At 43.0% G+C, this 25,378-nt stretch overlaps 1 protein-coding gene across 10 annotated transcripts in view; it reads right to left on the reverse strand.

Annotated features, from left to right (window-relative positions):
* Window positions 1-4,859: 4,859 nt before the first annotated feature.
* The window catches only part of BCL11A (BAF chromatin remodeling complex subunit BCL11A), a 100,683-nt gene continuing 80,164 nt past the window's right edge, over window positions 4,860-25,378 (reverse strand). For 5 of the 10 annotated variants that reach the window (XM_023251687.2, XM_045054242.1, XM_019827253.3 and 2 more), the window contains 3 exons: window positions 20,573-20,674; window positions 5,657-15,195; window positions 4,860-5,370 (listed from right to left, as the gene is read on the reverse strand). In XM_023251687.2, the coding sequence (XP_023107455.1) occupies window positions 13,175-15,195; window positions 20,573-20,674 (2,123 nt within the window). In that variant the 3' untranslated portion in view covers window positions 4,860-5,370; window positions 5,657-13,174. The remainder of the gene's footprint in view (window positions 5,371-5,656; window positions 15,196-20,572; window positions 20,675-25,378) is intronic. The other 5 variants (XM_019827251.3, XM_011281010.4, XM_003984025.6 and 2 more) reach the window with 5 other exon arrangements.

Consider the following 25,378-nt stretch of genomic DNA (forward strand, 5'->3'; position numbering starts at 1 on the left):
CGCTGTAAAGGGAAATCTCTCATGTTCAGAGTTCTGAGCTTTGAGTGAATTTCTGAGAAGGAGTATTTGCATTTTGGTTTTTCCCCTTCATGTGGTGAGGTAAGCAACAGGTGAAAACTCGGGCACTCTGAAATAGGGCAGGGCAACTCTGCAAATCTTAGAGCCCAGTGGAAGCTAATCGCCTCGGTCATCTCAGCAGGCTTTCTATGTGTCTGAGGAGAGAGGACAAGTCAGCCAAGACACAGGCGCAGAAAGGGACGGTGAAGGCAGCAGAAGTTGCCTGTTGGCAGGGCCATTTCAGGAAATCCAGGGAACTATCGCCAGGGGGAAACAAAACCAGGCAAATTACTTCATCTCAGACCATCCTCAACAGGGATATTTGATTTGCTGTTGCTCTGTGAGACCTCCCGCCATCCTGCTCCTGTTTCAGAGGTGACTTTGTCCGTGCGGGCTCTAAACAGCTGCTGCACACGACTGCAGCCCGATCAGGCCCAGAGACATTCAAAGTCAACCCATGTCCATTCAAAGGAGTGAACGTGAATCAAAGGGTGGCTGGCAAGAAAAGAAATGGCGGCAGAAGAGCTGAACACGGCAGATCTAATAAAAGAGTGAGGCAGGACTTGTACATCTCTAACAGAGTCAGGAGCCCCTGATCAAAGGGGGGAGTAAGATTTCATCTTTACGGAAAAAGAACGTACGGCCTCAATAGCATAGGAAGGTGATCAGTCCTCACAACCCAGAGTTGTAAACCATCTCGGTCAACCCTCCCTGTAGGTCATTGCTATTTCACCACCTTTGAACTCAAAATTAAATATCCCCAGTAACAAGATTCAGGTCATGCTATTGGCTAGTTGGATTCTCTAACAGGATGTGATGCGGACTTGAAATTCAAATTAAGTGGGTGCTTCTCTTAAATCCTGTCTAGAGAATGGAACAGATTGTGAAATCTATTTAAGTCATTTGAGATGAATTTGGTTTGATGAGTAGCTCTTTTTTATGCCCTTTTAACTTTAAAAGCTGTCTTGCAGCAATTCTTGGTCCCTAAGTTTATTTCTACCATCGGAGGGGTGAAATGAAGAAGGAAGGCTTCCAGGTAGTGACCTAGATGTTCTCTGCCATCGGGATGCTGCTTAGAAACCCTTGAAATATGGGACATGCTCACATGCTCCCCACTAGGACTGGCACCAAAACAAGCTTTCAATTTTATTCTTAAAACCTTCTGTAATGCACACTTTTCTGCCACTCTTGCTTCTGAATTTAGTAGGTCACAAGGGAGAGACTGGCCGCTTGAATTCCTTTCCAAAGGTGCTGGAGACTTGAGTTCCAATTCTGACTCAGCTACTGTGTGGTTTAGAGCTTGGCTCTCGGTTTTTTTTTTTTAATTTATTATTATTTATTATTATTTTTCCCCAAGCTGTGTGATCTTAGAGCCATCATTTAATCTTTGGGACTCTCTTGCTCTGATCTGTAAAATGAATGATTGCAGTGGTTCCTTTCAGCTTTAGTCTGTTGGCTTACCTTTCTAGAATCTCTAGGAAAATTGATTCTACCATGTGTATAAAAGTGTTCTATAAACCTTAGGTATTTTCTGGGAGCATTTTTTAAAAATAAAAATCAGGGGAAAGGTAATGTGATTTGACAAGGAAGTATCTTAATTACAGCAAGACAGGAAGGAAAACAATTATGTTTCTGGATTTTTCTGGAATGTGTGAAGTTCGTCATCTTAATGTAAGTGCGAACTGAAGAGTACGGTCTCTGCTAGAGACTCTGAGAAAAGAAATAGCATTATTGTTTCCCTGTTGGTTAGGAACTCAGACAGGATGGATCCCTGGAGAAGGAAGGTGGGCTTGTAACTTCCAGTTGAACCTCATATTGACTTTACAGCCAGTATGCAAATTCCTCAAATCTGTTTCCTCACGCTATATCCCGAAAGGAGCCATAGCTGTATGGCATGGGAAAAGAGAAACAACAGCCTACAAAATACTTCAGTTCTGATCCTCTCTACCACTGCTTCCTAGAGACATTGATTTGTAAAATAAGAATTCTTGATAGAATAAACATTAACACAGAGGAAAAGTATGTTAATGTTAATAATCATCTTCTTCAATACTAATCTCCACCAGGCCTCAAAAAAAGGAAAATCATGTCAGTGCACACAAAACTTGAAAGACATCCCTCACCTTTTGCAAGACTTGACTCTGATACAAATATTACTGAAAACTCTAAGCAAAAGTGCCCAGGAAACATTCTGCCCAAGTTTGGGGCACTCAGTGAGACCTCAGTAGAAACCACGTTTGCTCTCCTTGCCTAAATTAAACTACCTTTAGTTTAATTTCTTTGAACTACCACCAGTTTTTGATACGATCGTTTGTTTCTCCAACACTGCCAGTATTCAAAAGCCTGGGTGCTGTCGTGGGAGCTAAGTCTTGCCATCACGGACTCAGAAGTCGAACCAGACCTTTTTGTTTAGTGTGACAGTCTGGACAGACCACAGAATTAATGTTTATAGACCAGGCTTGGGAGGGTAAGCACAATGTCCCGTATTTGGTCCCCACCCTCCCGAGCACCCGAGACTGTGTCCTCTAATCCGTGCTCAGTACATGCTGGGCAACCAATTAATCTCTCTGCAGTTTGAAGTTTCACTCTCAGGAGAGTGCACAGTGAGGACCCCGATCAGATCTGTCAGTCCTTTCTTCGGCTTCCACCATTCACGGATAACCACGACCTTGACATATCACACAGGGAGATGTCTTCCCAAATCATCAATCCTGTGCGGGTTTTCAAAAGTTCTAGCACTAGCACAACACGGTCATTTCATAATGAATCTCATAAATGAACTCTTATTCTCTTTCAGCTAAAAAAGATAGGGGAGAAAGAGACGGTCTTTTCTTTTTTTAGTGAAGCATCTTGCTTTTCCAAAAGGGGGAGGAAGGAATGATACCCTGTACCCACTCCCTCACTCCTCCCCCACCCCCTCAAAAAAACAAAAATCCCACTCCCAGAAATATCCATTTATTTACAATGGGTCCAGTTATTTACAATTATCCAGAAACTTGCAATTGCCCAGTGGCTCTCTGACTCTGAGAAGAAATAAGAGGCAGAGGTAAAAACATAGACCAGAAATGAGAGTGTAGTGAACACCAACTGCAGTTCCCAAGGCCTAGTTGTCCAAAAAAACACCTGATAGTTCTGTGTCAGTCGGGTGTCCCTTTTGAAGGTGTCACTTTTTCTAGGTATCAGCAAGGAGCTTAGCACATTCAGGGAGGATGCTGTCACAGAACCCCTATTGGTCTCAGGTTTCAGCAACACAAAGGCAGAGCATAGGGCAGGGAGAGTGTTGCTCCATGAAATGACGCTTGTCTGGAAGTCCCATCTCACCCAGGTGGGAGGAACTCTCAAAAACTCATCAAGGCCACCTACTCAATCAGGGTTATTTATCTGTCGTGGAAAAGACACCAGGGAGAGATGGCAAGGAGGGACCCTTGTTCCCAGCCCCTCCTGCAGTGCACACAGCTGTTGGTAGAAAGAGACAACTTTGTGTGCCCTTACCTATGGACATCCTTGATGTGTGTGTGTGTGTGTAAGCCATACTTGGGTATGCTCATGAACATCTATGGCTTGTGTGCTAACACAGGGAGAGACACGCTCTTTGATCAGTTATAGAGTTCAGTGAAATCCGTTCTGGACTAGACACCAGAACACCTGGCTTCCCTCCTCTCCGCCCTGATTGTCCTGGCCTCGATCTTCTCACCCACAGAGTGCAAGTTGTGAGGTCTGTCCCAACGAGGATCAGATGAAATAAGGTACATGAAAGCACTAGATAACGTATAAGGCAATAGAGTACTGTAAGAAGTCATTATTTATGATGAATAAGCAGGAACGAATCCAGATGCCAATTATCTTGCTAACTTCTCATGAGGCTAGGCAGTCTAGCCAGAGGGTGGTGAGTGGGTAAGATTTTCCTCACTTACGTTCACAGCCAATATGTAAATCTATAATACACAGGTGTCTGAGTTCTATTATTTATAAACCTATTTTAATATGCTATATTGTTTCTAGCTCTCTTCTGGTTCTCCAGGCAATAGGAAACACCAAATTGAGAAAAGTTCTTTGCAAATTAACTGGACCAGAAGGGATTTTTATCACCTGTTTGTAGACCTAACTTATTCGTGTCACTAATTTCCAAGCAATGGACGTCACGATTATAATCGTGTGTTCTGATGTGAACCTCTTTCCTCCTACAATTTTCCCCCTTATAAAATCTGCCCCAAATTTCCTGGTGTTAGTTAATGTAAGTAATAAAGAAGTTTTACGTGTGTTTGTTTGTCTGTATTAAGATATATTTGCCAAAGGTTTGGGAACCTAAAATTGGAATATTTAATAAGCCGCTACGGACATTTATCACCTTCTTTGGGATTTACCACTAACCCAGTGACGTTATCTTTCTTGAGCTAAATTAAAAGACAAATTCAAATCCTGCATGGTAGCCACCAAAAGCATATATTTGAAAAACAGAATTCAGCGTGCCATATTATGCATTATTTAATGGTATGCAAATTATAAGTCAGACAGTTAGGAAAACCACACTTCAGCATTAATAAACAGCAGCACTACTACTACATTAATTATGATATTGCTATGATTTATTCCCAAGTTTTGCATGTTGATTCTCCTTGAAAATTTATGCCATCTGATAAGCAGTAACCTCCTTCCCCTCCTACACCTCCTACCCATTCCTCAAATCTGTTCCTCCTACCCACCCCATGGATGTCTGCAGGAAACGGGTACAGAAATACAAAGTCATAAGCAGCTGCATTGTCTTATAAGCATCAATAATTAAAGAACAAGCAAACACCACCTAAAGCTCCAACATTTATTGTGTCAATGTTAAGCACACTTTTTAAAAGACAACATAGAATGTATAGAAACAAGGGGTTGGGGGACTCATGCTCGATTCCACAATACAGGTAAATTAGGTTGGCTGGTTTCAAAAGGGCCAGGACGTCACTCAGGACAGCGATGGTCCATGGGCCCTCTATATGGGACTGATTCACCGTTCCAATGTGGGTCTGTTTTTTTGCTTTTACTTTTTTTTAAAAAATATAAATAAAATGGCACTGCAGGCCTGGGCAGGAAGGACTCTGCAGGACTCTGTCTTCGCACAACGGCTTCTTGGAGGCTACTGTCGGAAAACATCACAAACTAGCAGGATGACAGGCCACGCAGATGTCGGCTGGGCAGCACGCGTCCACCCCGCCCCTGGGGACTTCAAATTTTCTCAGAACTTAAGGGCTCTCGAGCTTCCATCCGAAAACTGCCACACATCTTGAGCTCTCTGGGTACTACGCCGAATGGGGGTGTGTGAAGAACCTAGAAGGAGGTTGGAGACAGAGGAAGGGGAAAAAAAAAAAAGTACAGGTGTGACTTGGCCCAGTGATTTTCTGTTCTCTAACTAGCTCTTTAAAATTATAACTTAAATCAACCACAGGTTGAGCCACTGGCATCTTTAAACATGATTTCAAACTCTGTCCCCTCCCCCCAAATCTCTGCCCCCTGAGTACCTTTCCCATGCCTCCCTCCCTGCCTTCCCCACAGAGGACCCAGACCCGCTACCCGATCCCAATCGTATGGTAGTCCTAATAAACTTGGGACACACCTGGAAGGAAACACTTTCCCTTATGACTGAGAAAACTGAGTAGGAAACAGTCCTTTGGTTGAGGAGAACAGGGGAGGGAGGAGGGAAGGGGGACATTTCCTTAAAATAATAATAAAATTATAAAGAAACAAAAACTCAAAATTGATGTAAAAGCAGCACAACGAAAACATGAAATGTCATCAAGTTCAACGTCAAAGCAGCCAACGATTTACAAGAGGCGAACACATCCCTGAAGAGGAAACCAGAACCCAAAATAGTTGCTCCCAAATTGCACCAAAAACTGCCTGTAGTTTCTTTCAAACATGCAGTTTTCTTTTCTTTTCTTTTTTTTTTTTTTTTTCTTTTTGGTAAAGGGGGAAGGCAATGGTGAAGGGAAGAAGGGAGTGGTTATTCTCCTCCGGGGTTCCTCCCTTTGCTGTGTTACATTGACTTGAAGCAGCAGAACTGGGAGTCCGGATGTGCCGAGGAAGAGGGCTACCACTGTGGCATTCCAGGGCTCGTTGCCATGGCGACCCGAAGCAGGGGCCTGGGGCCTCCTCTCCCCCGACTTGGCGCCGCAGGAGGCCCAGGGTCTGGAGCTCAGCTGCTCTCTCGAATGCCCCCTGCGCAGTGGAGACCAGGGCTGAGGGGCCTCCTGTGTCCAGGTGGGCTCTGGGGAACCCCGTTCCCAGTCCAGCCCTGCCACTGTCGTGGAGGCCCCTCTGGCTGATACCCCCATCGAACCCCTTTGTCAGACCTGCTACCAGTATTGAAAGCTCTAACAGACAAAATACGGCCTGGGCATGTACCACGCTCTACGTTATTGAAAAGCACAGCCCCCTATGGGTTTGGGCGGGGGGGTGTCCTGCGTTAGAAGAGAGACATTGGGGAAATCGCTTAATTTGCCCTTTCTGCTGAATCACAAGGACCTAATATATATGCTCCCTTTAAGTAGTCTTTGCCACTTTACAGAAAGGAAAAACAGTATTTGGATCAACCGTTGGAGTTGTTCAGGCAAGTTTAGGATCTTGAGTACAAATGACCCAGGTGAACTGTACTCATCTCCTTTCCCCTTTTGGAAGGGAGGAATTAATCGCTTCCCATGACCACAGATGACACTGGGAAATAGAGAGAGAGAGAGAAACAGACCCATCCCCCCTAAAGGCTGATTCACTGGCCATGTGTTTTACTCAATGAAACAGAGGGCTAATGGGATAACAAGATGACAGCAAGGAAAAGTGCACACCCAACAACCCATGTCTACAATTTGTAGCTAGAGCAGCCCTGGAATAAACGTCCAGAATCCCAATTCTGGCTGTGTGTTCTGATGTCCGTTGCTCTAAACATGGGTTCATTTAGTTTTAATTGGGAAAGCGGCAGGGCCTTAGGAGACACTTAGGAAAATTTGCTAAGTGCCTCGTGCCTGTTAAAAAGTTAACGGTCTTTTAAAAAATATTTTTCCAAGCAGGTTTAAAGAACACTGCCAATCCCATCCTCACACTGGCAAAATTCCCACATTTCTTTCGTTTCTTTCTTTCTTTCTTTTTTTTTTTAAATGGGAAGTTGTCTGAAAAAGAAAAGAGAATGGGATGGGTACATTCTTGAACACACCAGGCCCAGGGACGATGGAGTAACAGAATCTTAATGAAGAGAACACGACTACAACACAGTCCTAAGAACTCATGTTAGTGTGTGCACGCGCGGAGCAGGGGAAAGAGGTAGAAAGAAAGAAAGAAAGAAAGAAAGAAAGAAAGAAAACACCGTATTTCCTCCCTCTCACTCTGAAGTGTTCGAAGCAGGACAGGATGGGGCCTGAGGCTCCTCAACTCCTTTTCAGGAAAGCCTGAAATATCCCAGCACCTTTGAACAAACTTTTAGTGTCTGTGAATAAACCTCATTTCCTTATTTCTCCAAATGAAACGATATCTAACTCCCACTGCCACTGCCTTTCAAATCCTCACTTCCAGCATCATGAACGTATACAGTATGGACTTATTACACACACAAAAATGGTATTTAAATAAACAGTTCTAGCACAGAATGCCCTGGGAAAAACTCAACTACTCCACACTTCCTGCCATGGCTGGTACAAATGAAGAAACAAGTGTTCACCCCACTTCTTAGCCACCTTTGCAATGATTTGGCTTCGGTCCTTTTGTAGGGTCCTAAACAAAGAGAAGATAGGAAATGGTCTCAGGATGGGGAGAGCCCACGCACTGGGAGGGTTTCTAAGTTAAAATCTGTGAGAAATAGTATTTGCTGTACTCCTGTTTATTATGAAGCTGTTCTCAAAATGAAGATAAAAAGGAACATTGACGCGTTAAGAGTTCAGGTGGGTAAAGAACATTGCATCAACACATCTGGGGTGTCGCATAAACTTGAGAATTCTGAAAACTGTTAATATCCTTAGCATTTCCTCATTTTAAAAAAATCTCGAATTCATCCTCTGTTGGAAATGTTTTTTGTTATTTTGCATTAAGATTTTTAATTCGGGGGTTCCAGATACAGATGTCAGTTATAACTTATATTTTTATTGCCTAGATTTTCATGCTCGTATTGTTCACTCAGCTTCAGAAATCATATTTTATAAGAGGGCTTCAATAAGCCAGGAGACTGAGTACCCTGAAGAACGTGTCTCCCGATAAATTTATTTAACTTTGGGACCATGTAAATCAAACATAATCTGTGATTTATCACCACATGTTTGCACCCCTCCCCATTCCCCATTTGATTTAAGAAATTTGAACATACAAGTAAGTATACAGTATCTGCCATTAATTCTGTCTGTCAGGATGCAAAACCTAATTATGCTAAGAGCATCATATATTGAAAAATTAAAATGAACACTGTATATAAAACTTGCACAGCTGCACTCATAGCTCCTAATAAAAGAGTAATAGGGACACACAGTGGTTTTATGGACATTTAATACGGTGGAGCAGAAGTCACCACATCGCAAACTGGCATGGCACTGGAGAATATTTCTATCTTGAATAGCATTCTGGATTCAGTTGTGAAGTAACCTAATTCAAAACACAAATATCTCCTCTCAGGTCACTGCCAATTATCAAGTTCTGCGAGATACATCCATCTGATCCCAGCCCCTATACCCAACCCCAAATCTTCTCTCACGGGATTCCTCTCTGCCTCCACTCTCTGCTTCCCACCCAAACTGGCTTTAAAAAAAATACACCTACTTTCTGTGTATTTTAGAAGGATAAAACTATTCCTGTCTCAGATAAAAGGCATTACATGAAAAGGCCACCTCACAGGCACCAGGGCATAAGAACTGAGCAACGAAAATGCTACCACAAGAAGACAACAGAACGGCTTTTGTTTTGGTTTTTACAAAAAGAAGAACAACGTTGTATCCATTCATCTACACTGGGAACAGGGAGACAGTATCACAGAAGTATGTGTTTTAATAAAGCAAATAGATGCTGCAGCATGCAGTATTTGTAAAACTGACAACACAGATTTCTAAGGAGGGGTTTTTATAATGGACCTAACTTGCTTTTCAAAGGCTATGTTTCATTTCATAAATCTGTTGGTTGGGCAAAAGATCACTGAAGCATATTCCCCCCTCTCATTTGCTACCAGTCAGGAAGACACTATAAAAAGTTCTAAAAGATCTGTCCCATCTCTGGTCCCTAAGATCACAGGATCACAAGGCAAACCACCATATATCTCAGGAAATCAGTGGCTGATTCCACAGATTTGCCACATCTGGCTGAACTACTGGTTACTTCTCTCTCTCCCTCTTTCTCTCGTTAACATGATGCCTTTGTTTCTGGATATTTATGGGGGGGGGGGAGGGTGATGTTATTTTTGGTATGAAGAAAGACTCATATGGAAATGAAAGAGCTAACTTTTTAAAAAATCTTTTTTTACATTATGTTCTAAGATAGGGCAGGGGAGGGAGAATAGAAAAGAACTTTCAGACAACAAGAACAGCAAAAAATCCAAAGGAAGTAAAAGTTTAAGATGCTATTACCAGTCAATTTTTCATTTATATCTGGGTGGATTATTGTTAAGACATGAAGGGAAAGTTTTTAACATCAGACTGAAAACACTTTCCATTTCTTGAAAATTATTCTAGAACTATAAAATCTAAAAACTATTTCCATGTTTTGAGATATGTCTATTTTAATATAGTAAGCACTTTATGTTCCTTTAGGGTATAATGCACGCATCAAAATGCCCATAGAAATAATCCTGAAAAAGACTGACTGGCCTTCTCTTAAAACCTGTTATTTTCTTGAAAGTAATTTACAGAGTGTGTCAAATGAGGACACAAGAAGCTTACATTGTGTACTTTAATTTTTTTTATTTTTTTCAATAAAGGGACAAAATGGGTGTATGAACAGGTTAATGCAGACAACTGCCAAAAAAACACAGACAGTGGTTTTTCCAATAGAACTTAACAAAGACCAGAAACAAATACAATAAAAAGCCAGGTTGTAATGACCTTTGGTCATCCAAATAAAAAAAAAAATAAAAACAAAGAAAAATAAAAGATCAAATTAAGTGCCTCTGTTTTGAACAGGGCACATAAGCAATAATAAATAGTGACTCCCATAGTAAAAGATAAAATTTCAAGTTACGACAAACAGCTTTCATTACAGGAATAGAAAAGGCCAATAACAAAATATTCTGCATTGCCATTTACAAAAAAGTATTGACTAAAGCGGGCTTTCTCTTTAATATGCTTTGCATATGAAATTCTTTCCAATCTAAATATAAAGCACCATTTAGTTTTTGGCAATGAAAAAAACTGCAAAACATTGTTTTTGTTTTTTTTTTTCCTTTTTTTTCTTTCTTTCTTTTACTGCATATGAAGGTAAGATGCTGGAATGTAGGGTGATAGAAGGAAAGGGACAAAAAGCACACTACATAACAAACCAACGTTATTAGCTTGCAGTACTGCATACAGTATGGCAGCAGGAAAAAGGAACGAAAAAGGATATGTACAACCCCTATGACAGCCATCCGTGTGACATTCTAGCAGGCTCCCCCAAACCGCCATTATATGGCTTCTCATCTGTACAATGTCACACTTTTTTGTTTGTCTCTCTTTTTTTTTTTTTTGAAGCATACAAATAATTTGCACTATATTATCCTGCCAAATTAAAAAAATATACTGTGGCAGCCTGTCTTTTTTTTTTTCCACTACCAAAAAAGGTACATTGATACCTTTTAAGAGAACAAGCAACAATTAAAAATACAAGCTTCAATATAAATACTATAGTGCCTAACACTAGATGAACATTTAATTCAAATACCATTCTAGAAATACAGAAAAAAGACCATAAATGTGTTTTAGCATAGGAATCAACATGAGTGTGCATTTTCCTATATTTAAGTACTATATAATCTTAAACCTTTCCCCAATGTATGTTTTTTTTTTTTTTTACAACCTGAAGAGCGGTGTGTATCCAAGGCATAGAATTTCCACTACCATTTTTAAATGGATAACAAGTCTTGTAACACCACCAAGACAATGGAACCCTAAAATGCAGTTCCCCCCTAAACATAATGAAGTGTTTTTTAAAAAAATTTTTTTCTTAACATTTATATTTAAAAAAGTTTTGTACAAAAAAATCCTTGCACTGTAGAAGCGAAAGCAATCATTCATTTCTATGTTAAGTGTATTCTGTTTTCCATTCACAGCGCTTGCAATGTTGAGTCCGAGTAAGTAAGCTCATTAGTCAAGTAAATGGCTGGCAAAGTTTTTTTTTTTTTTAGTTTTTTTTTTTTAAAAATGCTCATCAATGAGATTGTGTTCAATTTTTTTTTTTTTTCAGCATTCTTGCAACTTTTCCCTTAAGTATAGACCTGTAAACTGGGAAAATTGTACAGTGCACTTAATTGTCCTATCTGAGCAGGTTTATTTTATACTCAACCTCTGTATCTCTGATTAGAGAAAAGATACAGATATTACAGGCAGAGTCAAGTGCTATTTGAACACCAACTGGGGCAGATGCTAGCTTAATAAAAAAGAAAAAATTAAAAAAATAAAATAAAAACAATGAATCCTCTTCCATGTTAACACAAATAGCACACAGTGTATGGAAAAGAAATGAAGTACAACTTTTAGGGAGCACAGACATATATACTGCTACTCTTAAAATTCTTTCTCTTCTTTTTTAAGAATGTCACATTTAAACACAAGTCTTAAGAATTCATAGTTAATCATCATTGTATCAATATTAGCTTATACACCTGTTCTAGTTTAAAATGGCAAATAGTACCACGTTGTGCTAAAAGATCACGTATTTTCTTCCTCTGTTACCCTCCTGTCAAACCTTATTGTCAGTCTCTTCTTTTTAATATGGTCTACGAGGTCTTAAAGTTTATCATTTGATTGTCCCTTTGACAACCAAGTAGATCTGGATCTATTTCTTTTGGTGCCAGAATTTTTTGAACAGACATTATTTAAGTTATCTTCATAAAATGAATTCCTTACTAATGTATTTAATTGTATTCCGGGGCTTTTGCACGTTGCACATTCAATTTAATCATCATTTAAAAAAAAAAATAAAACTTTGGGCAAAACAGCCCATTTCTTTTAAGCTCTCACCAGGAGCAAAATAGCGTTTATACTGGTATAATCAGTTTTGCTTATAAGATTAAACTAAAGGGAAAATGATGATTAACTAGGACATAGTGGGTCATATTTTTAGGTAGCCATTGTTGTGAGAAATACAATATAGAATTATATGCTAGGTCCTAAGATTTCTTACCTCACCCAATGCTGAATTAAGCTACAAGTTTATAACAAGTAGAAAGAACCATCAACGTGGTTTTAATAGATCCAAGGCACTCATATTTTAAAACCAAATGATAGAATAAACTTGTTTTGTTTTTCTGTTAAAATTTGTCAATTCAAGGCCTTTTTTTTTCCTCTCCAATTGATACATTTAACCCTCTAGAGACAGACATATAGCTCATAGAGATTTTCTTTCAGTGCTGTCTATTCTGTCTTTAGAGGGTTAACCCAAAGACTGTTTTTCCTCCTCACGTTATAAAATAAAACTGTACATGATATGTATTACAGAATGTATGCAGCATGGTCTTTTTCTCTCTCTCTCTCTTTTTCTCTCAGAACGGAACTGGAAACAGCAACATGTTTGCTCAGCAACGAATCGGGGACAATTTAAAATAGCCATAACATACCATACATGCTGTCTAAGTTTAAAAAAAAAAAACATACACAACATGTAAATTATTGCACAAGAGAAAGGCTCAAAGTTTGCGTAAAATGCAATAGTATTGCCCCATACAGATCATGCATTCAAACGGTGAGAACATAAAGGAAAAAAAGAAAAAGAAAAAAAGAAAAAGAAAAAAAAAAACAGGTGTGCTGGTGACAAGCACTCTCATATTCTTAGCTTCCGTTACTTCTGTTTGTTTGTTTGTTTAATCACATGGGACTAGAAAAAAATCCTACAGGGAGTGGGGCTGGAGGGCGATGGGGAAGGGGGGGTGGTGAAAAAAGGAGGTGTCAGGTGGGAGTGAGGGAGGGGTATTAATATACCTCTATTCAGTTTTTATATCATTATTCAACACTCGATCACTGTGCCATTTTTTCATGTGTTTCTCCAGGGTACTGTACACGCTAAAAGGCATCTTACAAATTTCACATTTGTAAACGTCCTTCCCCACCTGGCCATGCGTTTTCATGTGCCTGGTGAGCTTGCTACTCTGGGCACAGGCATAGTTGCACAGCTCGCATTTATAAGGCCTTTCGCCCGTGTGGCTTCTCCTGTGGACAGTGAGATTGCTACAGTTCTTGAAGACTTTCCCACAGTACTCACAAGTGTCGCTGCGTCTGCCCTCTTTTGAGCTGGGCCTGCCCGGGCCCGGACCACTAATATGGGGCGTGCTCCCTCCACTTCCCGTGCCGCTGCGCCCCGAGATCCCTCCGTCCAGCTCCCCGGGCGGCGTGGAGAAGCGCAAGCTCCCGTTCTCCGAGGAGTGCTCCGACGAGGAGGCGAAAGGCGATTGTCTGGAGTCTCCGAAGCTAAGGAAGGGATCTTTGAGCTGCCTGGAGGCCGCGTAGCCAGCGAGCCACTGCGAGTACACGTTCTCCGTGTTGGGCATCGCGGCCGGGGGCAAGTCGAACTCCTTCTCGAGCTTGATGCGCTTGGAGAAGGGGCTCAGCGAGCTGGGGCTGCCCAGCAGCAGCTTTTTGGACAGGCCCCCCGAGGCCGACTCGCCCGGGGAGCAGCCGCGGCCGTTAACAGTGCCATCGTCTATGCGGTCCGACTCGCCGGCCACCGAGTCTTCGTCGCAAGTGTCCCTGTGGCCCTCGGCCTCGGCCAGGTGGCCGCGCTTGTGTTTCTCGCCCAGGACCTGGTGGAAGGCCTCGCTGAAGTGCTGCATGGAGCTGAGCACCATGCCCTGCATGACATCAGGCAGGGCGCGGCCCTCGTCGCCCACGCCCACCACCGCGCCCCGCGAGCTGTTCTCGTGGTGGCGCGCCGCCTCCAGGCTCAGCCCGAAGCCGTAGTCCACCCTCTCGCTCTCCGTCAGCTCCTCCTCCTCCTCTTCCTCCTCTTCTTCCTCTTCCTCGTCGTCCTCCTCTTCCTCCTCGTCCCCATTCTCCGGGATCAGGTTGGGGTCGTTCTCGCTCTTGAACTTGGCCACCACAGACTTGAGCGCGCTGCTGGCGCTGCCCACCAGGTCGCTGGTGCCGGGTTCCGGGGAGCTGGCGGTGGAGAGGCCGTCGTCGGACTTGACCGTCATGGGGGATGACTTGTGCATGTGCGTCTTCATGTGGCGCTTCAGCTTGCTGGCCTGCGTGCACGCGTGGTCGCACAGGTTGCACTTGTAGGGCTTCTCGCCCGTGTGGCTGCGCCGGTGCACCACGAGGTTGCTCTGAAATTTGAACGTCTTGCCGCAGAACTCGCATGACTTGGACTTGACCGGGGGCTGGGAGGGAGGAGGGGCGGATTGCAGAGGAGGGAGGGGGGGCGTCGCCAGGAAGGGTGGCTTGCTACCTGGCTGGAATGGTTGCAGTAACCTTTGCATAGGGCTGGGCCGGCCTGGGGACAGCGGTGGGCTAGACGTGTTCCCTGCCAGCTCTCTAAGTCTCCTAGAGAAATCCATGGCGGGAGGCTCCATAGCCATTGGATTCAACCGCAGCACCCTGTCAAAGGCACTCGGGTGATGGGTGGCCAGGGCCATCTCTTCCGCCCCCAGGCGCTCTATGCGGTGGGGGTCCAAGTGATGTCTCGGTGGTGGACTAAACAGGGGGGGAGTGGGTGGAAAGCGCCCTTCTGCCAGGCCGGAAGCCTCTCTCGATACTGATCCTGGTATTCTTAGCAGGTTAAAGGGGTTATTGTCTGCAATATGAATCCCATGGAGAGGTGGCTGGGAAGGACATTCTGCACCTAGTCCTGAAGGGATACCAACCCGCGGGGTCAGGGGACTTCCGTGTTCGCTTTCTAAGTAGATTCTTAATCCATGAGTGTTCTGTGCGTGTTGCAAGAGAAACCATGCACTGGTGAATGGCTGTTTGCAAGTTGTACATGTGTAGCTGCTGGGCTCATCTTTACCTGCAAAATAATACAACACCAACATCAATGTTTAATCGCGGAGGAGGACGTTAGCAATTGCTTATTTATGGTTCACCTCCAGCCTTCCCTGCCCCCAGCCCTCCACCCCACAGGCCTAAGCCCTCACTGATCTGTAATATTCCCCGTGCCTAGAATTGGTGCCTGGTTCATCTGGTGGCTGGTGCCCAATAAATATTTGTCGAATCGGTCTTTCTGCCATTTCATTCGGTTCTAAGAATTTTAAATCCGATCTCCAAAGCAGAAAAATCTGCACCAATTCAAGCTTGAGCATGAGGATCCCTACATTCTAAGGAACCTCAGCAAACCTCTTCTGAACTCTCCAATCTGTCACCAGCTGTGGTTTGGGGCAAGCTATTTCATCTCTGTGCCTCTGTTTCCTCATTTGTTAAGTGAGGGCCTTGGACAAGGTGACCTAAGGGAAACTTTTCTGCTTCCTAAATCCCATCGTTCTATTCTCCCCTGGGTGGCAGGTGAACTTTCTAAACAGGCAATCATTTCATAGGGATATCAAAAAAGAGAAGGTCAACTCATTACAGTTCTCTATGGCCCTGGAGATGCTTTTAATCTTAGCCTGAAACACACTAGTTGTTGATATTGTTAAAAACGGGAAGGTACTCCTAAAATAATTCCAAGGAAGAGAGACTAGCAACATTCTCACATCCCAGCCTTGTGTGAGGATCAGTGAGTCCCAGTCCTGGTTCCACAACACCCTATGGGGACTCCCATTTTTATCTCAAGGGATGTTGCAAAAAATCTCAAAAGAGAAATTTAATTTGGATTTAACCAACAGGCCGTATCAAATCTTTAGGAGTTGTTCCCCCAGTCAAACAAATGCAAGTCTGGAGAAGTTAGGAGGAGCGGCTGGTGCCAACTTAAGCAGACACAGCATCCTAGTTTAAGAACAGTTAAAGCAGCCAGCACCATGACGGGCAGCAGGCTGAGAAATGCTACACTATCCTCCTCCTCATTATTTTGAGAGGCTAACAACGAGAACCAAATTATACAACATCCTGCGCCCTCGGCTGAGCCTCAGCTCCAGTTGAGAAAGAAACAGAAAGATACAGTTCAGCTAGTCAACTCTTTGGCCAGTAGCCAAGCCGTCTGGAGAGGGGCCCTGCTTAAGTCACATTATTTCTCTCTCGCTGAAAAGAACCCGAGAGTGGTAAATGCCACTTTGGCAAAGAGGGGGCCAGCTTGACTTCACGATCATTCATTTTTGGAGATAGCTAAATTAAAAAAAAAAAAAAAAAAAAAAAAAAAAAAAAAAAATATATATATATATATATATATATATATACATACACATACACACACCAAGGGACTAACTAACAGTTTACCAGTCAACTACAGCATTAAAAAGGGCCCAAATATTGGTGGCCAAAGGACAAGGTTGAGAAAAAATAGATGAACTTCCCAGGGATTCTCAAAAAGCCAGTGCATAAAGTACAAATGAGAAATAAACTTTAGCCAGTCTTTTAAAAGGGGGGACTAGAGGAGTCGCTTAAGGCCCCAGCTAGTATTTGTCAGTAACTTTTTTAAAAGCAAAAAAAAATCCACCATGGAGCTAAAGAGTGGGAATGAGGAATTAATCAATTACGACGATTCCTCCATTTAGCAAGTCAGAAAGAAAAGCTGGCAGGGTCTTCTCAGGAGCCCCAACACTTGCATTCCCAAACAAGCCAGCCTTGCTCAGAGCACTTGTCTGAATAATGGACTCCCTGCCCTGACCTTGTGATTTACTTTACAATGCATTTATAATCTCACTCAATATATCCCACTCCTGGGTAAATCTCTTTAACAAGATTAGATGATAAGATACCAAAATTAGGTTTCCAACATTTGCCTAATGTGGAGGGAGGGAAAAAAAAAAAAAAAAAGGCAGAAAGATTTTGAAAGAAAACGCTGACATTAGAATCACATTATCTGCCTATTTTTGTTTGCCTCCTTTCTTCAAAGGGAAATAAAAAGCATCATTGAGAGTATTTTCATAAATTTTTTGTTGTTGTTGAACAATGACTTGGGTTCTAAATAGGCAGGGAAGAAACCTATCTGGTTCCAACTAACATGACCCTCTGTGGCTTTCTCCTTTGCCTCTCTAGGACTCTGTGTTATTATCATACATTTAGCCTGACAATCCGGATTGGATAAGTAAAGAGGAGATTTGTCAGCTGAAACAAGTCCTTAACACTTTCATCACTCCAAATGCCTTAAAATCATATTTTCGCTTACGATATCCTACTGAATCCCAGGACTGGACCCATAATTAGCAATCTGGTTTTGCATGCATGTTGACCACGGCTACGGATCAGTGCCAAAATGTGCACAGCCCTGCATCAAGGGTCTCACCTGTATCCTTTCCAAAAGGCTTAAACAAGCAAAGTCCATTTTATTTTGCTGCTCTGAACTTCCTAAAATTTTGTTTTCAGAGCCAGTGATGTGATAGTGTTACACTATGTTCACACTGTGCTGTTACCCTCCCGTCTCAGACATCAGGTCAGAGAAGATAGCATTTTATCTTATAATGAGCATACAACATACAGTTTTCACCATCGCATTTTAGTATTCCTATCAACTAGATATTCTAGATCATGAGGGCAGCTAGTGTAATCATAATGTCAATGAGAAGGGCTGTTACGATTGAGACTAAAGATTACATCAAAAGAGCTGCTTTGAAACTGGTAATTATTACCAGTCCACTAATAGCAAATGATGCATTACAGTTTCACCATATAATCTGTATTTCACTCAGCTCATGCCAGTGCACCATATTATATTACAGTGCGCACAGATTCTCAATTCCTAAACTGCAGTCATCAATAAATGTGTTACTTGCCATAATTTGTGAAATTACTTTGTTCATAACATCTTTGATGGTTTAGAAAGACCAGAATTGATTTCCTGCGTGGCAAAATTAGGGCTACATTGATTTATTGACGTGTAAAATATAATAATATTCTTCATTTACTCTGACGAAAATCAACTTCTCAATTTGAGAGCCTCATTGGGCATTCACGGGAATTGTTTTGATTTAGAGCAATAAACTGGGTCCTGGCCCCAAGCATAGGAACTCCAGGCATCAAATAGTTAAAATCAGCCATTAGTTCACCTACCAGCTTTTATTTTATTTCATTTTGTTGTATGGGAAGGAATAACCCCATTTTTGGTTTGTCACCAATGCTAAAGAGTCATGCGACCTACGCCTCAGGATTGAGAAAAACAAGGAAGTCTGACACCAGAGGCCTGGCTCTACTATTCGCCAGCTTACGGGCTCTGAGACACTTAATTTCTTTGAGCCTTAGGTTTCCTATCTGTAAAATGAGCATAAAAACAGTACCTTACAGAATTGTGAGGTTCAAATGACAGACGTGTATAAAAGCCATTTGTAAACTACCAGGTCCAAGGTGAATGTGTTTTCATTACTCCCAGGCTTGATTAGTTACCTAGCATGATGACTGACCAGGTTGTACACCCAGAAAGGCTTCCAGAAGAAGGCTGGAATCCAGAATCTAGAATCCAGGCCTCAGGCCAAAGGGAGGGAGGTCCTGGCTAGAGGGTGGCAGGAGGGGCCATTTTAAGGCCCATGACTGTGGTCCACCAGCAGGGATGCCACAGGGAAGTGCTAAGTGCTCAGTGCTCTGAAAGCCAAGGGCAGCTGGTTAAGGCAGCTGAGTGGCCTGGGGGTCAGCTCTGCTGAATGCTTTCTGGAACTCCACAACCCATTTCCACATACCTTGTCTGGTCACTCCTAAACTGGTCCTGCCAGCATGGGCACCAGCAAACTAGGTACCCTCCCTTTGCAGGAAGAGGGGGAGAAGACATGGATTCTGCAGCAGGCTCCTAGTTTCCCACCCCTGCCCTCAGGAGGGTCAGCGGAAGAGGCAGAGACCTTGAACTGATTCCCAGGCCAGCAGCCCTTGGCCACTCAGCTCCACCCTCCTCTCTGCTGCCCTACTCCCTTCTCATCCCTTCCCTCCAAGGGGGTGGCTCTGTTCCCACAGCCCAGTGCGGGGCCCCAGGCACCCCCAGCAAAAGGAGGAGAGCTCTCCCCACCCAGCCAGCATGTAGGGACTCGAAACCCGTGAGTCCAACCCCCTAAACTCTGCAATCGGTGACCTAACCCAGGCTTAGGCCCAGCTTCGTGTCGGGGAGGGGATGGCAGAAGAGGTGCTTTTAACCCCTGCACCGCCCAGCCCTCAGGACTCGAGGACTTGTGAAATTCACACAATAACTCTTTGTTACCTAGGATTACCTAGGAGTTAACAAAATAAACAACTGGCTTCAAATTTGGTCTCAGGGCGCATGCCCTGCCCTGCAGGCAGACACCATTCACAAGATGGCTGGGTGTACTTTATCTCTCCCATCTAAAACCAGGTCCCCTGTATGGCTGAACTCCCCACCATTATGCTCTTCTTTATGTTCTTTCTTTTCTTCTTTCCACAACAGGTAACCTTTCACTGACTTTCGAAATAAAAATTAATTCCTTAAATAAAAACGAGGTAGGTGTCACACTTCTTTTTTTTTTTTTTTTTTCCCCTTGAACCTGCTTTTTTGTGTTTGGGGCAGAATCGACCCCTACCCCCACCCAACTTCTTAGCCATGCATGACTCATATCATTTATTACTACACAGAAAAGCAAACTGTATTACCTTCTAGAACAACATCTTTCAAAAACATTTTCATAAACATATAAATCTGAATTTCATAAAAAGATAAAAGTCGGTTTGCACACATAAGCGGATGGCGTTAATGGTGGTGATGGCGGTGGTAGTGGTATCTTTGAATTTAAGCAACAATGCTGTGCATTTTTCTCTAAAACTAGGAGAAAAACACGTAGAAATCGTCTGTGTGTGCACATATATAACACGCCATGTATATACACAAATATACCATGTTTAAATACACATGTAAATGCATCTATAACATGCATGAGAATAACTGTAGAGTAACTCTAAACTGACCTCTTTTGATTCTGGCCTCTGCTAACAGGTATGCCATGGAATAAACTCAAAGTCCTAAATGAGGCCATGGAAGTGAATGTCCAGCAATAAAATGGGCCCTTGGCACACAGAGATCTATGGTCACCAGCTGTGGAGCCAGGTAAGACCCTGGGGAGGAGACCCACAGGGATGAGCTACTGTCAGCTCCATGGGAATGACACAAAAAAGGGGAGGGAAAAAGAGGAGGGGGTTGAGTGGAGCAGGGAGAGGGTGCCAAGTGAGTAATGGAATAATACATATGTGGATGCCAATCTATTTTGGAAGTAACTCCTTTCAGTACTTAAAAAGTAAGGGCAATTCCCAGAAACTCTCATCTCTATACACATGGACATTTGTAGAAGAAATAATGCTCAACTTACAAATACCCTGCGGGGTATATTCTGCACTCATCCCGGGCGTGGGGATTAGAGCTCCATGTGCAGAACGAGGGGAGGAGAGGCCCCTCCAGTGCAGAAGTTTATCTGTGAAAGAAACCCAAAATCAAGCACCAAAGCTATAAACAACGTGCATGGTAAACCACAGGATATCACATTTCAATTCCATTAAAATAGATTAACATCATTACAACAGCCTTGCAGATAGTTAACAGGCCCAAGGCCTATATCAAAAAAATAAATAAAAAAACAAAACAAAACCCAAAAAAACTGCGATGAAGTTATTTCCACAATTTTGTTTTGTTTTTGATTTTAGTCTTTTTCAACAAAACGGAAGGGGTTTGCTTTTGGCGGGGGTGGGGGAGTCTTTGGTTCATTTGCTTGATTGTTATTGTTTGTTTATTGTCTTATAATAAGAGATACGTAAATAGCAAGGGGGAAATTGGCAATATTATGCGGTAGACTGGTAAAATGGAGGGATTTATCTGCAAGGCTGGTTTACATGCATACATTTACTTTACTTGACACGCCCAAGCAAAAAACAATATGTACTTCAAATAGCACCTCCAAAGACAGGGAAATCTTAGACATTCGGGACTTGGTTGGGCCACACTCTAGAATCCCATCAGCAAAATACCCCATATAGACATGGCTTCTTACAACACAAAGTAGTGGAGAATAAATACTAGACTTCTGGGGTTACGATTACTTTGGCCAAGTCCCCATCTTCAGGGTGAGGAATCCCACTATTAAATAACAAGGATAGACCAGCGTTCTGATAATAGCAGCACCCAGAAAAAGTGGCCCACCTTCTCCCTTCTACTGCATTTTGTTGCACTCTGGTGAGGAGAAATGACTTCTCACACTAATAAACATAATACTAGCAATAAATCAAGCATTTCTAGCTCTGAGACTTTGGTGAAAAAGGAAATGTTTGGTTTGTGCAACCTGGGGATTATATGGTTTGTGTGGTAAATTCCTAGTTTTTCCAAGTCCACCTTGAGCTAACCAAGCATGTAGAGGTCAACCTTGAGACAGAGGGTAGGATAGATGGAGCAGGAGATACCCAGCGTGTTCTAGAGGCCTGGAGTTTGTGATGATTGGGGGAGGAGGGAGAGAAGAAAAACAGACTTTGATGGTGAGTAAACAGAGTATGTTTTCCATTAGCTTAATATTAAGAGCACTTAAAAGTGTTGTTGTTATACTCTAGGATAGCAGGTCCCAAGTGTAAAATACATCCTGTTCTCCTTATATAGATTCACATTGCCAAGAACAGCCAGGGCAGTCAGCACAAGGTTTCCTTTCATGAGAAGCATGGTGGGTAACAATGGCATATTGCTCATGGAAGCTCTTATGCTCTGTTGTTAAGCTATGTTGTTACCAGGCCTGCAAAGGGAGGCTGCTGTGGAGGCCCTGCCTAGCCTGAGTCCTTCTCTCCAGCCCCAAACAGAATTAATGACACAAAATGAACCAGCAAAAGTGCAAAGACTGGACTTAAAAAACAAGCACGTCTTCAGTTGACTGTGTATATTATAAACAGGGTATTGAGAGTATAGGGCAAAATTAACTACAGATTTAGTCATTGTGTTTTTCAACAAGAAATCTGAGAATCCATTTTTGCACTTGTTCTTGTCTTAGCCATTTCAGAAGTTGGTTTGTCACCAAGACTGAGATCCTTTTCTTAGAGACCCACACAACTGAGGTAACTCTGTAACCCTAGCAGAAATGCGACAACGTACTTGGACACCTGCACAGGGACAGTCTGATTTTAAATTCCCTGCCATTTAGTCTGGGAGGAGAAGCTGAGGTGCCTTGATAGGCCTCCAGCAAGAAACGAGAGGAATGTTTCTAACCCAGGCCTGACCACTTGCATTTATGTCTGGTTGGTAACCATGTCTACACATGGCTGAGTTTCCAGGGGCCCTGAACAAGCTGAGTTTCCAGGGGCCCTGTGGGGAAGTGGGCCAGGCCACATGGCAAAGCAAGGGCTCTTCGAGGAGAGTATCTGGGTATCTGGTACCATGACCTGTTTTTGGTTTTGGAATTGTGAAAAACTTTCAAGATCATCAGGCCTACGCCTTCACTTTATACATGGAGAAACTGAGGGCTTGTGAAATTAAGTGACTAGCCCACAAGCTATGTTGATAGTTAACCACAAAGTGAAGATCAGAATTACTCTCCTGCTTCCCACCAGTGCTCTTTCCTGGGAGATCCATCTATCTCCTCCCCCTGGTTCCTGCCCAAGGAGTGCCAGTTAAGAGGCACTCATTGACCCATTAGGAGAAACAACTTCTCTCATTGCAACCTCTGGGGAGGGAGTCCAACCCAGGGGTGTTGAGTGGGCCTTTCAAAGGGTCCAAATGAACTGACTTGGTTTCAAAATTGGAAAACAACAACACCTGACCTGCTTCCTGAGCCTCTTGGCTCTCCCCCCCCTCCCCCCCCCCCCCCACAAGGTTTTCACCCTCTACCTCTGCTTCCCCTGCAGAATTTGGCCGGCTGAAGAGGGACACACCCCTTCCTATCAGCTTAACAAGCTATTGACATTGTCTTTCTGAGAGACTCATACTTGAATTTCTCTTCCTCCAGGAAGACTGTCAAAGCACAGGCAATGGGGAACCCCAGCTGATTCTGCAACCTCTGCACACATTCTCCTTGGTAAGTTGTCGACATTCCCACAGGAACTGGAAATGCTAAGCTGTTAATAGCCTCCCTAGGGTTTAACTTCTTGCGATGATGCTTTCAGTGATTTCATCATGTTTTAGGCAAAGTCTCACAATTAATGCTTTGAAGCATCACACTCAAGGAGCATCTCTACCTGCCTGCCTTCCCCCACCCCTTTGAGGGCCTTTTCTCTCCATTTCCCCCAGGGAGTGGTGGGCTCAGGTAGCTGGCTGGAAAGTGGGAAATCTAGTTCTGCTCTCTTTTGTTTCCTTGGTGGTTCTCTTAGGGCAGCCTCAGGCCCAGCATCAGCACAGCACATCAGCATGGCTCGGAGCTTGTTGGAAACACATATTCTCAGACTTACTGAATAAAAACCTGGAGGTGGGAGACATGCAGCAATCTATGTTTAACAAGTCCCCCAGGTGGTTTGAGGACACAGCCCAGTTTAAGACAATGCTGTCTTGGGGTAAGAGGAGGCACGGAAGCTGGAAGCATGTTCAGCTGGCAGAGAGCCAGATTGGCTATGAGACTTTTGTCCCTTCTGAGATTCACCTCTTTCAGGACGAGAACTGTCCAAAACAGAGCAAGCCCAGGACATCCCTAAGAATCCCTTCATGTGGAATTCCAACCTCCCTCACTGACAGGGCAGGGAACAGACCCAGGCTTTCTATCAAGTACGGGGCGCTCTTTGCACTAGACAACATCCAAACCAGTTTATGTCAGACAGATGGTGTCCTCACCACTTTCATAAAAGCTGAAATGTTTGAGGAAGCAGCTGTGGCACACTGCATGGGTGGGGTAAACCTGGACTCTGTTTCCCTGTCTGGGCTCACAAATGTGATGTGTTGCCCTCTTCTGGATCAGTCTTTTCAAATGCCTGTGCTCTTCTGGTGAAAGGTGTTTTAACCTGTTCTGTTTCATAAAGGTCTCTCTAGACCCAGCATCTCCACTTGGGCATCTCCTCAGAAATGCCTTACGCATTATTAGGTTGCAATGTTTCCTGACGCCTGAATGAAAAAGAATGAATCTTATTTTTTCAGGTCTCATTAAAAACCTGCAGTAAATCAGGAATGGTTTTAATTTAAGGTTATACATTGGTCACTTTACATTTCTATATACAGTGGGGTACCGACTTTTGATGCAGAGCTCTCTAAGCCGGGTGGGATGTCCCTGGAATTTAAGGTCCTTGAGTCAAGTTTTAGGCTTCCTCAAGAACATCTCAAAGACTCCTTTATTATGGACATGCTGTTTGTTTCTGAAATTAATCACTGGGTATGTAATGCAGCCACATTAGAGTCTTTCTCATCGACAAGTAATACTGCTGATCTACACATGTGCCGAAAACAGCTAAGCACAAAGCATCATTTCCAACACACTTAGAGACTGTTCTGGGTGCCCAACTTTTTTCAGGTATTAAATCCCCAGGCCTCTCTAGAGGAGAACACAGACATATAGGTGTTTGATGTTGCCTGAAATGTATATAGGTGTATATATATTTCCTTTCTTAAACATATGTTTTTAGAAAACTTCCTTGTTTTTCCAATTAGATAGGGCACAAAAGGAGTACAACTGTCCCCAAGTGGAACGGGTCACCCTGGAAAGCCATAACCTCCCATTCACTCTGGGTCTTCAAGAAAAGAATGAATGATAACCCACCGTAATGGGGAAGGATCTCTATATTGGTGATATAGGCCAAAATAAAGGACCCTGACACTCTTTTCCAGCTCCAAGATCCTCAAATCCCCTCTTCCCCAGGCAGTAGCCAACTTACAGAATACACTTAAAACACATCCTGAAAGTTTGTACAGTTTCCTGAATGAACCAATTCCAATTTTATCACTATTATTGGATCCAAATCACAAAAATAACGAGTGCAGCTAGTCTGGGATACAGGCTTCTTTAACTGGAAAGCAAGTCCATCAAATGCCCTTCTAGCTCTTAACCCTCCCTTTACAATAGATACCAGCGCCTCTGTCTCTGAGTCTGTGTCTTAACAAAGTATTATAGAGCAAACATTAGCTATGCCTATGTCTTGAGTCATGTCAATCTAAACTGAAAATGTGCTAGCTTTATCATTGCTAACAGACTTCTTAATTAACCTTCTGATATTGTCAAAATTGCATTCCC

The sequence above is a fragment of the Felis catus genome, chromosome A3 (assembly GCF_018350175.1).
Source record: "Felis catus isolate Fca126 chromosome A3, F.catus_Fca126_mat1.0, whole genome shotgun sequence".
Lineage (NCBI taxonomy): Eukaryota > Metazoa > Chordata > Mammalia > Carnivora > Felidae > Felis > Felis catus.